At 37.5% G+C, this 18,081-nt stretch overlaps 1 protein-coding gene across 1 annotated transcript; it reads left to right on the forward strand.

Moving 5' to 3' along the window:
• The first annotated feature begins 9,215 nt into the window (after nt 1-9,215).
• On the forward strand, nt 9,216-12,293 carry LOC125665432 (uncharacterized). The gene has a single exon (XM_048898071.2). It carries the CDS (start codon nt 9,216-9,218, stop codon nt 12,291-12,293), a length of 3,078 nt encoding a protein of 1,025 aa, XP_048754028.2.
• The last annotated feature ends 5,788 nt before the right edge of the window (nt 12,294-18,081 follow it).

Raw genomic sequence — 18,081 nt, forward strand, 5'->3', positions numbered from 1 at the left:
TCGACACAATGCACCGAGAATCTTGTCATTCCCTGTAAGCATATCGTTTTCTTTTAATATTTCATGAATATAATTTTGTATTTGGCGTTTCTTTTCTAGACCGTGAAAATATTTTGTGTTTTCTCCGTCGCTAACCCATTTTGCTCGTGATCGAATCTGTGCTCCTCGAGCTTTTTCATCGTACATTTTGCTTAATCTATTTTCTAATTCTCTTTTTTTATTTGTGTCAATGAATGTATGAGATAAGCCTTCTATTTTTGCTATTTCATTCTTAATATTAGATACCAATTGTTGATATGTTGTTTTTTGTTTTGTTTTTGGCGTTTGATAGAAAAGGCATTGACAGATCGTTAATCGATAGTTTTAATCTTTCCCATTGATCGGTAGAAGAGCCTTTACTATCACTTATTTCTTTGATTAATTTGTTGAGTTAAATTTTTTAGTAAGTGCATTTTAGAAGTGACGTATTGAGTTTCCAGTAACATTTTCCTCGTTCTTTATCGTGTATACATATTTCTAATTTCAACACTATGTGATCTGACATTTTCGTTCCGTTACTATGAATACCAGAAATTGTACGAATGCTTGCTTGTTTTACTTTCATTAATAAGTGATATAAAAATATGTGCGACTCTTTAGAATGCATCACAACATGTAAAATCATGTGTTTCTTTCCATGCATCTTTCAAATCTAGCTGTTGAAGAAATTCGTTTGAAGTTAACAAACAGTGATCAATCTCATAATCCTATAAAGAATGTAAAATTAAGATAATGGCAAACACGGATCACAGGGCATACCAGAGGTAGGACCAGGTGCCTAGGATTTTGTTAAATATGTTTTAGCATTTTATTTGAATTATTTTTTCCAGAGTTTAATATTGAACTGACGAACAGGGAAAGCTTACATCAGTCAGACTGCACCATCCTGAGAGTTGAATTGCAGTAAAAGCATAAAAATGAGTGATTATTTTTCAAACGATGGTACAATTTCATCAATTCAAGATCTAGAGGACAAAAACCTATTCCAGTGATCCCATTACATATTGCATCATGTATTATGCATTTTCCTAATTCAATTTGTTCTTGCCATGTCTATGCAAGTGCTATTTACTCTATAAAATAGGTACATTCTGTTTTAGAATGTCCATATCTCACGAAAGATATTTTCGCTAAAACATTGATGTCAAAACAAATCGACAACAGTGAGAAAAGAAATTGTTTGAGTTTATGATTTTATTTGATTGTGCGACATGTATGAAGATATTACAGATTGATCTGATGTGTGTGATTCTGTGTTCTTCTAATTCCTTCACTTGGTGGAAGGTTCGACATTAGTTCAATTCAGTTTTTCACGATGGTTATTTTCCAGCGTCGTGGTCAGAAAGACACACTTTACCTATTTATAGTGCTTGTAATGATCCGAATAATTAATAGAGGAATAACCCTTATAAGTTGCCTTAAGCTTGGCAAGCTATTCACCTCGGTGATAAATCAAAGATTATTACAGTGGGATGAAGTGAATAACATTAAAAGTGATTCACATTTTAAACCTAATATATCTACTATTGATGATATGTTTGCCCTACAGTCGCTTGTCAATCGTACATTAAAGAACAAACAAAAATTGCATTGCTGCTTTGTAGATTATAAGAGAAGGTGAAGATATCGAACAGTGATCAATCTTATAACTCTTATAAGCAATACAAAATGGGGAGTTGGGCAAACACAGATCCCTGGACACACCATAGGTAGGATCAGGTGTCTAAGAGAAGTAAGCATCCCCTGTTCACCGTTCACATCCGCCGTGAGCCCTATATATTGATCGGGTAAACGGAGCTATCCGTAGTCAAAATAAGTGTGCCACGAACGGCTTAACAATCGGTATGAAACACATCAGACAGCATTTGACCCAATGATAGGTTGTATTGGCAACCTAAATTGTTATAACGACTATAGAATTTGCGAAATTCTGGCTTTAAGCGAGAAACCCCTGCACTATCAACTTGTTTGTCAGTAGCCTGCCTTGATTTAAAAACTGACCATACGCAGGACAATCTCTTGCGTATCGAATCAGTTGAGAAATATAAACACCATATGCAGGTGATAATGGAATATTGCTACATAGCTATGGGGCGTTGACGATGGAGAAGCTCAAAATCATCCCGTTTGTCATAAAGTTGAGTTGTTAGTTTGCCGTTAATATCTATTATCAATAAAATATCTAAGTATGAAGCAGAAGTGGACCTAATAATAGATAGAAGCAATGTATGGTGCAAATTAATAAGGCAAGGCTTGCAAGGCCAAATATTTTGTATTAAAAATCTAGTTATGATAATGTGAAATCATGTGTCAAATTTAACAGACATTTTAACATCATTTTTTGATGATAAATGTGGAGTTATGCAGGGAGAAGTTTTATCACCTCTACTATTCTCACCCTGTGTCAATGATTGTGAAATGAATGTTTTGAAGACAAACTGTCCAAGTATCGAAATTCAACTTATTGATATTTTTCTTTTAATGTATGCAGATGGTATGATAATCATCTCAGAAACTGCTGAAGGTCGTCAGAAAAAGTTAAATTCCCTGTATTTTTAGTCTAATGAATGGAATTTGAAACTAAGTGTAGAGAAAACAAAAGTTATGATTTTTCGTAACGGTAAAAAACATTACCATTGATAACAAATGGTTATATGATGGGCATGAACTTCAAATTGTAGACAAGTTCAATTACCTAGACATGTCTTACATGTACAATGACAAATTTAGTCAAACTCAAAAACACGCAGATCAAGGCAGAAAGGCATTGTTTGCGTTAACTTCAAAATTAAAGAATCATAACTTCAATGCAACTACACAATTATGTGTTTTTGATACATATGTTAAAAGTATTTTGTCCTACGGATCAGAAGTTTGGGGTTTCATAAAGCCCCCGAAATTGAAAAACTACATTTAATGCTTTGTAAAAAGAATTGTTCGGTGTTAAAAACTCGAATTGTAACCTTTAGTACATGTATATTGTGATTGGGAATATTCCCGCTGAGAATTCATAAGTTATTAAGAATTTTCAAATATTGATTGAAAATCAGAAGTGATAATTGTATCATTAAGTCATGTTACGAAGATATGTTGCCACATGATAATAAGTGGGTTGTAAATATATATAATGAATTAAGTAATTTGGGATTGAATTATATGTTTGAAAGTGATATGTCTTATAAAATTATATATTCTATTATTGAACAAAGACTATATGATACTACAAAACAACAGATATTTGATGATTCTTGTAAAATATCTAGAGGTATTTTATATCAACACCTCGTTGACAATTTCTGTGTTAAATATTACTTGTACAAACCAATCGAAAGCAAATATAAGAAATCTCTAACTGAATTTAGAACTTCGTCTCACAATCTAGATATTGAAAAAGGAAGACTGGCATTGCAAAAATAAATAGGTTTTGTGAAAAATGTAGTTTGTTTGTTGTAGAAGACGAATTCCATTTCATACTTAAATGTCCATACTATTATGAACTGAGATCATAATATATCAAAAGATAGTATTATAAAAGGCCAAGTGCATTCAAACTGGTTCAATTACTAAGTGTTCAAAATGTCAAAGAATTGGTTAATTTAGGCAAATACTTGTATTTAGCATGCTTAAAAAGAGATGCTTAACTTAGCTTTTATTCTATTTAGGTATACTCTCTTGTGTGATGTTTGTATACATGTATATCATATTTATGTTATTCTGTTTCTGATGAGTCGCGTGACTTAAGGATAATAAAGAACTAGAACTAACTTGTCCTATGAAAATATTGAAGCATCACGTGCATTTGGGGGTAATACAAATTTAATATGGTTTTTTTTTAACGCGATGTGTATTACATACAAAAATAAGGATGTGACCGATCGACAGGGGATGCTTACTCCTCCTAGGCATCTGATCCTACCTCTGGTATGTCCAGGGGTCTGTGTTTGTCCAACTCTTTATTTCGTATTCTTTATAGGAATTATGAGATTTATCTCGTTATCTTCACCTTACATAGCTATACGAGGGAACAAAAAGTGCATGGTATCCAAGTTCATGTCAGTCATTGTTAGGTCGTTCGTGACATACTGATTTTGACTGCGGATAACTCCGTTTACCTGATCAGGATATAGGGCTCACAGCGGGTGTGACCGGTTGACAGGGGATGCTTACTCCTCTTAGGCATCTGATCCCACCTCTGGTGTGTCCAGGGATCCGTGTTTGCTCAACTATCTATTTTGTATTGCGTATTTGAGTTATGAGATTGATCACTGTTCGTTATCTACACCTTTCATTGGAACCGTTAACACTGGTTTTCATTCAGTGCAGAATATACAATTATTTAATAACTTTTAAAGTTATGAATTAACAACAATGCTGATTGGATGAAAAAGTCGTTTGATTTCTTAGTAAAAAAAAATTCGCCCGGAATTCATCTGCACTAAGCACGCGGGACTACTTTTCTCTGGGATACGTCTTCCCCGTTCTAATTTTAGCGCTATTCATACAACAGGATTCGTCTGATGCTACCAAAAATAAATACAACCAAATATATGAATAAAATACAAATTAATTTAAAGAAGTAACACACATAGGCCTAGTGATGACGTGGCATATTAGTCAACTTGATGACGTAGGACACTGACTGGTAGAAGTAGACAGATTCCCGGTATGTATCGTCTGGTTTTCGAGTTCGGAGCAAGCAGCGACTTTTGATCTGGGAGATATTAATGAAATTGAATTGCGTTATAAAGGGTTCAGTCAACGAGGGCAATTTAGATGAAGAGATTTTGAGCTTTTTACTTGATATTAAAATGGAGCCGAGTCGCATTCCACCGTTCCTACGACACAACCAGTGTTCAACACCTCCTCGAACGCAGTGTAGCATACATCCAGTCACCATTTGTTCCCTTCCTTTATATCTAATTCAACTTTTAAGCATTGTACCTTTAATTTGGCGAATAATCCATTTAATTCTGCACAGTAACTCTACATGACCTGAACGCACAGCCAGTTTTGTTGTTGTTTTCATTTTTATGTATAGGTATTCCTACGCGCCATTTCAAAAACTAATTCAAGCTTTTTGATTAGAGAAACTATTTGTTTTCTATTTTAAAAACATAATTAAATGATAAAAAATACAACTTATAATTCTTTATTTCATGCATGTATCAAACGAAAAATGGACGAAAAACTTTTTTATCAATGCGCTACGCGACGTTACATTCTTATAAGAGTATATTATACTGTTGAATATAAATGAGAAAAGAAAAGAAAAGGCTTCATACATTTCACGAAGAAGCTTCAAAATAGATTGATGAGCGCTTAACTTTTGACAACGAAGGAAATTTTGAATTTTCCTTCCTAAGACTTTATCCTTTGACCTTTAATCGCAACAAGAGTACCAAAAATGGTACACATTAGGTCCGTACCAAACGTATCTAGGGAGTTATGAGTTTCGGAACTTCAGTTAAGAACGTATCATTCATCATGAAGCTGCAACATATTTTTGGTGAAAACGTGAAGATAATTTACAGTAATGCATCTCATAAATTGCATGAAAAATACAAAATTAAGAGTAGGGCAAAAACGGACCCCTGGACACATCAGAGATGTTATCAGGTGTCTAGGAGGAGTATCCATCCCCTGTCGACCGGTCACACCCGACGTGAGCCTGTGGTGTTTATTGTACGAATAAGTTATGGGTCGAATTGACAAACATTTAAAAAGGTTTGTTTACTACTTCCGCCTGAACGGTACAACTTCTGCAAACATTTTCACGTCGAGTTTGGCCTACTACAGTGTGAGTTTTTACTGTTTGTATATTTTTTCATTGAATTTATTCTCTTATGAATGTTTATAAGCATCAGGTGAATGCATATATTGTGTAGTGGTAAACTGAGATTGGTGGAATATTCTGAAATTTAGTTCGCCTGGTAATTTCATGCTCATTGTTTGCAAATATTTTGCTAACGTGGTAACTTCGATAAAAGTGATTCTCTTATGAATATTGGACTATGTTTTTGTATTTTGAGTTTTTATGAGTGTTTTATACGTATACAGTATTTGTATCAGTATTACGTATGTGACTGAACTGTGTACATGACAATGTTTATTCAGATTCTTGGTCAAAATTCTTATGATTGTTTTTCTTAATTTTCAGCCTTTTACCACAACATTGTTATAAAGTTACTCAATGAACATCATACGATTGAATGTGCGTAATTCTAATTGGACATTAAATACAGTGGATTTCGTATTTTGGACTTTATTTCTTGGTTAACTGGCTGTGACGTCCACGACTATACCAGCACAGTAAAAGGACTTTAATTAGCCAATCAGACAAAATGGATTCAATCTCGGATCCAATCTCAGATAACATACAACGTCTTACAGCTGATGCCTTACGTCAGTTGGAATCTTCAGAAGATGCACACAGTAAACGTGTCAGAGTATTAACAGCAAAGAAGTATGAGGAGTTCCAGTCACGTGTGAGTCAAATTGATCAACAGATCAAGGATCAGTGGAAAATTGTGACTTCATTCATTAACTACAGTGAAAATGATGATCCGTACATCACAGAAATTGGACTGAAAGCCGAGTCGCGAAAGTGTTTTGACCTCATAGATCATTATCTTAACTATTTATATGAGTGCTACACGAAGGAAAGTTTGGAGCTGCACAAGAGGGTTCAGGATGATCAAACACTTAAAAGTATTCAAGTGGAAAGAACTATGGTTCGACTGGAGCATGCTAAAGCTAGACTAGAAGTCGGCTCGCTACATACTCGCAGTAGTGTTAATTTAAGACCATCGAATCGCTCATCTCGTTCGAACCGTTCGTCAGTTAGTGCAGAGGATAAACGAGCTAAAGCAGAGGCTGCGAGGGCTGCCATGGATTTTCTGGATGAAGAAGCTTCGCTTAAAAAGAAAGCCTTAGATATTGAGACTGAGCTTCGTCGTGTCTCTCTTCAAAAGGAGGCTGCCATGGCTGACGCTGCAGCAGATGCCTTAGATGGCAATATTGTGAAATCCGAGCTAGCCCAAAGTCATTTGGATGAACAGAGGCGTATCAATGGAATCAGAAGCACAATAGACAACTTTGGCTCGACACTTAGACCGGAAGCCCCAACATTTCACCCTTGCCCGCAACAAAATACAACATATTTTGAACCTCCTCATCAACTGGACTCTACGAATTTGAATAATTCACAGCACCATGCTTCGACTAATCACTCCAATGATTTTGTTACCTTCATGTTAAAGAAAGAGTTGCTGTCAAAGCGTAAATGGGAATTTGATGATACTGCTGAATCCTACCAAGTTTGGAAATCTAACTTTTTGAGATCTATGAGAGATATGGATGTGGATGAAACTGATCAAGTTGACATCATGATTCGGTATCTTGGGAGCAAGTCCAAGGTTTCTGCTCTTCGTATACGTAATGCAAATCCTCACAATCCAAGCCGAGCGCTTAGACTGATTTGGGAGAGACTTGACGAGTGTTATGGAACACCAGAAATGTTAGAATCAGCGTTAAAATTGCGTATCAGTGACTTTCCAAAGATAACTGTCAAGGATCCCAAGAGACTTTACGAGTTGGCAGATCTACTGTCGGAAGTAGCATCTTTAAAAGATGACCCAATTAATGCCAATCAGTTCGCATATTATGACTCTTCGTCAGGGATCAAGCCCATTGTTTGTAAACTACCGCCATCACTACAAGAGAAATGGACAAGCAGGGCTGCAAAATACCAGACTACTCACCATGCTGTATTTCCTCCATTTAGGGAATTCTTGCAGTTTGTGAAGGAGATGGCAAGGATTAAGAACAATCCATCCTTTATGTACGAATCACGACAATCTAATGGTCAGCAGTCGAAACCCAAGACACAAACTGTGCAGCAAATAGCCACTAAAAAGACTTCGCTTGATAGGGATGCTAAGGAGACTGAATCGCATACTAAGCTAGTGTCTTGTCCTTATCATGAGAGCTCGAACCACACTCTCAATCAGTGCCGTGCTTTTCGCTCTATGACTATTGAAAAACGCCGACAATTCTTACGATCAAAGACAGTATGCTTGAAGTGCTGTGAAATTCAAAGGCATGACTTTCGAAAATGTTCAAAGAAGGTTGCCTGTAGTGTTTGTCAGCGTGAACATCCTACAGCTCTTCATGAGGACCGAGAGGATGACAAAAGGTTTACTTACAGTCGTAACTTACCAATTTTGCATGGCGGAGAGATTCAACCTAAAGCATTGGCTGATGAAGTTGTGACAGCGTGCACCACAGTCTGTGGCAAAGGATTCTCTGGCAAATCATGTGCCAAGATACAGTTAGTGTGGATCTACCCTAAAGATCACAGAGAACGTGCATTTAAGACTTATGTTGTTATTGACGACCAGAGTACAAGCACTTTAGGTACCCCATATCTCTTTGATAAGCTCGATGTTGGCAGTACTCAGTCTCCATACATTTTGTCTACATGCACAGGCAAAGTTAATACTTGGGGAAGACGTGTATCTGGACTAGTCGTCGAATCATTGGATAGATCAGTCAGCCTTGATCTGCCAATGGTAACCGAGTGTGAATTCATACCTGAGAACAGAAGTGAGATCCCGATACCAGAGATTGCACGAGCATACTCACATCTTTCTGACATTGAAGTATTCATACCACCATTAGATTCTAAGGCCAACATCTCCTTGTTAATTGGAAGAGACCTTTTGAAAGCACACCACGTGCTTGAACAACGTACTGGGTCTGACGTTGAACCATTTGCTCAGAGATTGCCTCTAGGCTGGACCATAGTGGGAGAAACCTGCCTTGGGAGTTACCATATCCCACCTTGCATCAACGTATTGAAGACACAAATATTGCCGAACGGACGTCCTACTTGTATGGAACCTTGTCAGAGTGTTCTCCGTTTGAATGATGATCCGGTTTTCCTGAAAACGCCTCTTGATGAGAAGGTAGGCATGTCTGTTGAGGATCGACACTTTCTAGACATAGTTGGAGCAGGATTCCATAGGGATGAAGAGGGATTCTGGACATCACCTCTACCGTTTCGACCTGATCGGCCTAGGCTTGACAACAACTATTCAATGGCATTCAAGTGAGCCAGAAATTTGCAAAGGAGTCTGCTGAATGATTCTGTCAAGGCCTCGCACTTCATAGAGTTCATGCAAAAGATACTCAAGAACGGTCATGCAGAGAGGGCTCCTCCGTTACAACCAGAGGAGGAATGTTGGTTTCTGCCGATCTTTGCGGTTTACCATCCCCAGAAGCCAGGTCAGGCACGCGTGGTATTTGACTCCTCAGCTAAATTTAATGGCCTTTCGTTAAATGACGTTCTATTGACTGGACCGGATCTGGTTAACAGTCTACTTGGGGTCTTGATGCGATTCAGAAGAGAACCCGTAGCCATACTCGCAGACATCCAGCAAATGTTCTTTTGTTTCCGTGTTGAGCCGAAACATCGAAATTTTCTTCGTTTTCTGTGGCACGAGGACTGTGATTTGAACAAGCCACTGGTACAATTTCGAATGTGTGTACATGTGTTCGGGAACCGGCCTTCGCCTGCCGTTGTCACTTATGGCTTACGACTTTGCATTCAAGGCGCGGATCCGAAAGTAGTTGAGTACATCGACAAGGATTTTTACGTGGATGACGGACTTGCATCGCTTCCCACACCCAGTAGTGCTATTACTCTTGTCAAGGATGCACAGTCAGCTCTACTGCAAGGAGGTAATATTCGCTTGCACAAAATTGCGTCTAACGACCATGAGGTCATGGCTGCGTTTCCCAATGATGATCTTGCTAAAGACATTAAGGACCTTGACTTGCGGAAGGATTCTCTTCCAGTTCAGGCGAGTTTGGGTGTGAAATGGGATCTAGGTACAGATTCATTCTTGTTTCGTTCTTCCCATGACAAACAGCCATTTACAAGAAGGGGTGTTTTGTCTATAATAAATAGTATTTATGATCCGTTAGGCTTCATGGCTCCCGTTGTGATCAAAGGGAAACTCCTCCTCAGAGACTTGATTCATGGAACTGTTGACTGGGATGAACCACTTCCGGAAGAGTTATTTTCAGAGTGGGATCGTTGGAGAAGTTCATTGCTCGATCTTTATGATGTGCGAATTCATCGACCATACTTACCTGTGTCATATTCTGGTTGCAGTCGGAAAGAAGTTTATATTTACTGCGATGCCTCCGAGAAAGCAATAGCCGCTGTTGCCTATCTTAGTGATCTTACAGACCCAACACATATGGGGTTCATCCTCGGAAAGGCAAAGGTTACGCCTTTAAAAGGACATACCGTTCCACGGCTTGAACTTTGTTTTTCGGTTCTTGCAGTTGAAATTGCTGAAACAATCTCTGAGCACTTAAATATATCTCTGCAAGACTTCCGTTTTCATACAGACAGCAAAATTGTGCTTGGGTACATATTTAATACATCACGCCGTTTTCACACCTACGTTGGAAATCGTGTCGCTAGAATTCATTCAGCTACGTCTCCACACCAATGGAGGTTCATATCCACAAACAAGAATCATGCGGACGATGGTACACGATCAATCGATGCTCATGAGATGCAGGATAGCGCATGGTTAAGGGGGCCATCACCATCTGTTGAAACTGACAAGGAACCAGTTTCCTTTGATTTGCTGGATCCAGATTCCGACAAGGAAATTCGAACTAGTCTGATGACAAGTGTTGCGCCAATTCATGGACTCGGTACATCCCGATTCAAACGTTTTTCACGTTGGAAATCTGTTGTGAATGCTATAGCTCGATTGAAGCTTTTTGTGCGTCTATGGAGAAAGCGTCGAAGTCATAGAAATCTACATCCATGTGAGACTCTGTGTCTCGTAGATATCCGCCGTGAGGCACATGATCATGTGCTCAAAGAATTTCAGAGGGAAGTATTCCCAGAAGAAACCAGTTGCCTCCACGCTGGCAAGGCCGTTGCAAAAACAAGTCAGATTTCATCTTTGGATCCATATTTGGACAACGATGGATTCATCAGGGTTGGTGGACGTCTAGGGAAATCACTCCTGTCGTTTGAGTCAAAGCATCCGATACTTCTCCCTGGTCGGACTCATCTGGCTGAGCTGTTGGTTAGACACTACCATAGTGAGGTCTTACATCAAGGCAGACTCTTTACCGAAGGTGCCATTCGTTCCGCTGGCCTGTGGATAACTCGATGTAAGCGATTGGTATCATCCGTGATATCAGCTTGTGTACCTTGTCGCAAAATGAGGGGACGCCTTGCATCACAAAAGATGGCTGACTTGCCGGCAGATCGCTTAGAACCAGGACCGCCATTTTCGAATGTTGGGGTAGATGCATTTGGGCCTTACCATGTAGTGACACGAAAGACTCGCGGGGGCAGTGCAAATTCTAAACGTTCGGGAGTTTTATTCACATGTTTGGTGACCAGAGCTATACATATTGAGCTAGTCGACTCTATGAGTTCAGCTGCGTTTATTAACGCGCTACGATGTTTTATTGCTGTGCGTGGTGCAGTAAAGATTTTTCGGTCTGACAGAGGCACCAATTTCATCGGGGCCTTAGATGATCTAGCAATTGACCGTGTAAATGTTGAGGATCACTCTGTGCGGAGATTTCTATTATCATCTGATGCTAAGTGGATATTCAACCCACCACATTCTGCACATTATGGTGGAGCATGGGAACGCTTGATCGGGGTGGTGAAGAGGATTCTTAACTCAATGCTATCTAACCAGCATAATTTGACTCATGATATATTGAACACTCTTATGGCTGAAGTATCAGCCATTGTTAATGCCCGACCTCTAACTTCAGTGTCATCTGATCCGGATAGCCCCATCATACTATCACCATCATTATTACTCACACAGAAATCTCATAAGTATGATATTGGAGATACTATTGGGTCATTCAGTTCAAAGGACATTCTGAAGAGTGAATGGAAGCGCGTACAGGGTTTGGCCAATGTTTTCTGGTCTCGCTGGAAATGCGAATATTTGCACAATCTTCAACCACGTCGAAAGTGGAAATCTGATGATCCCACCGTTAGTGAAGGTGACATAGTTCTTTTGAACGATTCAAACTGTGCTAGGAATCAATGGCCTATGTCAATCGTGATGAAAACATATCCAAGTGAGGACAATCGCGTTCGTAAGGTTCAAGTTAAGACTGTGAAAGATGGAAAGACATCTGTGTACATTAGACCAGTAACACAGATTGTACCTCTTGTTTCTATGTATTGACAATTCCTTTAATCGTTTGCTACACAGATTGTATCTGTTGGTTGAATTGACACTTTGTTTGATCCTTTTTTGAATTTATTTACTTGTGAATTGTACTTACTTACAATTCAGGCGGGGAGTGTGGTGTTTATTGTACGAATTAGTTATGGGTCGAATTGACAAACATTTAAAAAGGTTTGTTTACTACTTCCGCCTGAACGGTACAACTTCTGCAAACATTTTCACGTCGAGTTTGGCCTACTACAGTGTGAGTTTTTACTGTTTGTATATTTTTTCATTGAATTTATTCTCTTATGAATGTTTATAAGCATCAGGTGAATGCATATATTGTGTAGTGGTAAACTGAGATTGGTGGAATATTCTGAAATTTAGTTCGCCTGGTAATTTCATGCTCATTGTTTGCAAATATTTTGCTAACGTGGTAACTTCGATAAAAGTGATTCTCTTATGAATATTGGACTATGTTTTTGTATTTTGAGTTTTTATGAGTGTTTTATACGTATACAGTATTTGTATCAGTATTACGTATGTGACTGAACTGTGTACATGACAATGTTTATTCAGATTCTTGGTCAAAATTCTTATGATTGTTTTTCTTAATTTTCAGCCTTTTACCACAACATTGTTATAAAGTTACTCAATGAACATCATACGATTGAATGTGCGTAATTCTAATTGGACATTAAATACAGTGGATTTCGTATTTTGGACTTTATTTCTTGGTTAACTGGCTGTGACGTCCACGACTATACCAGCACATGAGCCCTATATCTTTATCAGGTAAACGGAGTAATCCGTGGTCAAAATCAGTAGTCAAAGAACGAAACACGTCAGACATCATTCGACTAATTACAGATTGTATTTGCAAAAACGATCATACTTAGAATTTCCGACATGCTGACTTCAAACGAGACTGTTGAAAACGCTGCAAGTTGCAACATCACCGGATTTGTCGGTAGCCTGCTTCAATTTAAAAACTAATCATACGCACATGCAGATACAAAATTATGGGAAGCTGAAGTCAACCCATTTGTCATAAAGTTGAATTGTTAGTTTGTAGTCAACATGTATGTTCAATGAAATATTCATGGATATATGTATGTGAATGGAAGGTAATGGTTTAACAATAACAGAAGGTAGACAGACAAACCTAGAATAGTTTGTAAAGTATCTATTAAGTACATTTGTACATCAAAGAAAATAAAAAGAAGTCCGAAATTGTAGAATATAAAAATCTTTACAATGCGCATAACTTCAAATTGTTTACAAAGGCCTTAACTTAAAAAGTGTGAAAGATGTTAAAAGGACAAACTACAATCAATATCTGTTACTTTCTCAAAAATGTAAGAAAATTAGATTAATTGCAATATGCACACCTTCAATACCCATACATGAAATTCGTCACTTAAAAACTGTGCGTGAGGTTAGACAGACAAATCATGTACCTTCCACACATGTTGAATAATTAAAGTCACAAAGCTCCAACAAAGAAGGTAAACATGAATAAAACAAAATGTATCATGATCTAAAGTGACCCACAAAGAAGGTGCACAGCGAGTTTCAGCTTGATACATGACAGAGACATGGAATAAAGAACAGTAAACCCCGAACAGACAAACGGGTAGACATTGCTGTATCATGATACGTCCAGTCCAAAGACGGCCGTATCAAAAGCAATAGGAACTAAGATATATGGGAGGTAACACCCGCGTATTTTTAAATTTTGCATGGAAAGTAGACACTCTTCGTTTTTCAATGGAACTAAGAAAAGTATAGCTTGGACGCATAGGTGAATAAACAAATTCAAATGCCAAGCATCTTCCCATGTCATGGATTCTTGCACGAACGAACGGACACAATACAACGACATTCTCTTAGAACTCAGTCTCTTTGGGAAATTGATAAAACTATAAGGAAAAAATCTATTAAAGATGAAAGAGGACGCAATGTAGGATGATAATGAAAATACTCGTAGCATTGATTTGGGGGGGGGGGAATGCTACTAATTGATTGAATTCAAAGCATTTTGCACGGATATATACGTATACACATAGGAGCTATTTTGATGGACATCCTAGCTTTGCTGAAGACGATATAACGAGAGAGACTGGGAGAAAAAGACAGAAAATTGCTTATATTTCTTGTTTCAGTTAATTTTAATAGGTATACAGACTGTATTAATTAGGTGTTTTGCATTTCATTTTACCAAATGTAAAAATAGCACAATGCTAAAGTTACTGAAAAAGAATTCCATTACGTTGAAAAGATTTATATCATATCCCAATTTATGTATTTCCAGACTTGACAGTAAATGCTTCCGTTTTAATAGTCCCTTCCTTTTTTACTCAAGTAACTTTGAGCGTTATGTTTTAGATTGTTGAATAAAACAAGCCTGAATACAAGGAATCGTGTTAACCCACCATGTTCTCGAACAGTGTCTAAGACTTCTGACATTACTGAACTCTTAAAACTTGCAAGAATAAGAACAGAGGTCCAAGTTCTTCACATAAAACATATTATGAATCTCTTCACACATAGATTCCAAAATTGTTTGTACAAATTGTTTTCCTAACAAAAAATACCTGATTATCTGAGTACAGTAAACACGCTTACAACGCACCTTCAGAGTCAGCGAAAAACAGTTCGTTATAACCAAAGGTTTTTCGTTATTTTCTCTCATAGGGAATGAATAACACTTCGTTATAAGCAAGAATTGTTAAAAACAAGTTCATTATAAGTGTGCTTTAGTGTAGTAATATACCATCTCAATTAAAAAAAACATTTCAAGTTAATTAGAAACTGTGAACTGTATTTCATGCGTAAATGCGGCTTGAAAATTACAACATTATTCGCCATACATGATATCAATCAATACATAGAATGCAATTAGTCTGGAAGCTAAAGAACCAACCTCTTTATATCAATTTAAGATAAACATATACATGTACATTTAAATCACCAAAAGCCTTTACCTTTGACAAACGCACAATCAATATAATTCATATTAAGCCGGGACAAAGTTAGGGCAATATAATTCAAGGCACGATCATGATTAATAAAATAAACTGAATTCAAATACACGCGCAAATTACCATTTCTCCAACATTTTCATATGACAAGAGCAATCATTGTGAAAATCATCCAATTTGTATTTGTTTGCAAAACATATTCAGACGCAAGGGATAACCAGAAATCTATTTTTATAAGATGAATTTCACGTGATGACACGGTACGGTGTGAGCTTTTAAGTTTTAAAACTTGTTATATATGCGTTACACGACATAATATGTACAAAACAACGGCAGGAAATATAAGCTACATGTATAATTCATGCCCGAAGTGATATTGTTCATGAAAAAATACCGTAATGAAATACTCTATGGAATTCTTTACAAATTCAGGTTGCGATTAAAAATCTTAAAAGGATAAATTACGGTAACATACGCCATGGGTCGGTTAATGACAGGAACGTAAACTCAAGATGGGGAGTGGGGTTGGCAGACAATGATCAACATTTGTTATTTTTATTTACAAATAAAGATATATTGGTTGACTGCCCCCAATCCCCACCCCACCATTTTTTATGGCAATGAATGCGATTAATTGTATCTTGTTTAACGTCCCTCCCGAGAATTTTTTACGCATATGGAGACGTCACCATTACCGGTGAAGGGCTTCAAATTTAGACTTATGCTCGGCGCTTACGGCCATCGAACAATGTTGATTCTTTAACGTGCCACGCCTACTGTGACACGGGATATCCGTATTTAAGGTAATCTCCGAAGATCTAATGTCGAGCGTTTGGCGATGGAAATGTCATTAGGTCTGTCGCGGCAGGGATTCGAACCCCGACTTTCCGCACGCGTGGCGAACGCTCTACCTCTAGACCACCGCGACGGTAAAGTAGTTAATGGGAAGAATGTAAGATTGAAAGTTATAAAGGAAAGCAACAGTAGAGAACTGAACTTGCTACCCATATATTTGAAAAGCTACAATTTGGATTCCACATTAGCAATGCAAATGGCAACCAAATAAAAAAAATTCAGATATTACTGACGTATCCAAACGTAACCTTTGACAAATTTGTTTCTATTTCCTGTTAGTGTATCGAAGGAAATCTTTATAGTTGACTATTGCATCATGAATTTAGTGTATCATTACAGCCCTATACAGAAACTTGTCTATACATATGAGCAATATTGTACACTATGAGAATGACCATGTTCTTGTTTTCCATCACACATGCGTACGAAGGTTGTCAACGTAAATGGTGTGCATGTATCAATGCACATTAACCTCCATTGCTTGATAGACAAAAATATTTGTAAAGCCATCATAATCTCAATCAAAGATGTTATGAGACAAAAGAAAGGCATGATAGCGCAAATGAAATGCGTTCTAACGCAAAACAATATATAATAACACGGATTTTTTAAAATGTATATAATTGCAAAAAAGGCGTATATAAAGCGGATTTAAAGGGTGTAATAAGGAGAGTAATAATGACGCGAAATTAAAAGGAAAAAATAATGAAATATAGGAATATAGTTGCAAACTCCACATATTTCCAAGAACATGAATTCTTAATAATCAAAGCAGCACCCGGATTGACACGTATGGTGCAACGTATGGGTCGACGAACAATCTCTAGTACATGAAGAAACAAAGACTGAAGGAGAAAGCTCTACCCTATTATGAAGCAGGCGAGAAAAGTGGACAAAAAACCCAAGCTTGTCCGAGATGTATTACATATCGAAGTAAATAGGGTACTAATTCCAAAAACAGCAGTTAATGGCACCGAAGGTTGCAGCCCCCTGACAATCGTCATTGACCCATGATAGTCAGCAAACACTGACGAACCAACCATTCCAAACAGATCGCTCACGGAATCCACTCCTAACAACAGCCACGGCTTGATAGACTACTGTAAAATGAAATGTGAAGATAACGAACATTGATCTATCTCATAACTCCTATAAGAAATACAACAGAGAATTGGGCAAACACGGACCCCTGGACACACCACAGGTGGGATCAGGTACCTAGGAGGAGTAAGCATCCTCTATCGACCGGTCACATCCGCCGGGTGCCCTATCTCGTAATCAATTAAACGGAGTTATCCGAAGTCAAAATCAGTGTGCGTATCGAATCAGTTGAGATATATACACACCATATGCAGGTGGTAATGGAATATTGCTACTTAAATATGGGAAATTGACGATGGAGAAACTGAAATCATCCCGTTTGTCATAAAGTCAAATTGTTAATTTTCCTTTAAAACATATTTTCAATAAAATATCTAGGTATCTAGGTATAAAAGAGAAGTGAACTACTCTGTGGTGTCTTTTATTTCGAGTTCACAGAGATATATTGAATCAACATAAGAATTAAAATTATTATTGTTAATAGATAAAACGTCGTCGATATATCTAAATGTTGAATTAAAGACCGCAGCAAGAGAGTTTTTCTTCTCACGTAAAAGTTTTATTTGTCATGTTTCTATGAAAGGTGAAGATAACGAACAGTGATCAATGTCATAGCTTCTATAAGCAATACAAAATAGAGAGCGACACCCTATCGCGTCGTGATTATGCTAAAACAATTGAATAATTTTCCCCTATGCCGAATTGTGTGAATTTGTAACCACGTAGGACGTATTAGCGTTCACAGAAACAAAAATGGATAATTCAGAGGATCATTTGATATCCCTGTCCATGTTTCACTTAAGAACTTGCCAACACTAGATCAGGTGGAACATTCATATCAATACACACTGGTATTATGAAGA

Source organism: Ostrea edulis, chromosome 1 (assembly GCF_947568905.1).
Source record: "Ostrea edulis chromosome 1, xbOstEdul1.1, whole genome shotgun sequence".
Classification (NCBI taxonomy): domain Eukaryota; kingdom Metazoa; phylum Mollusca; class Bivalvia; order Ostreida; family Ostreidae; genus Ostrea; species Ostrea edulis.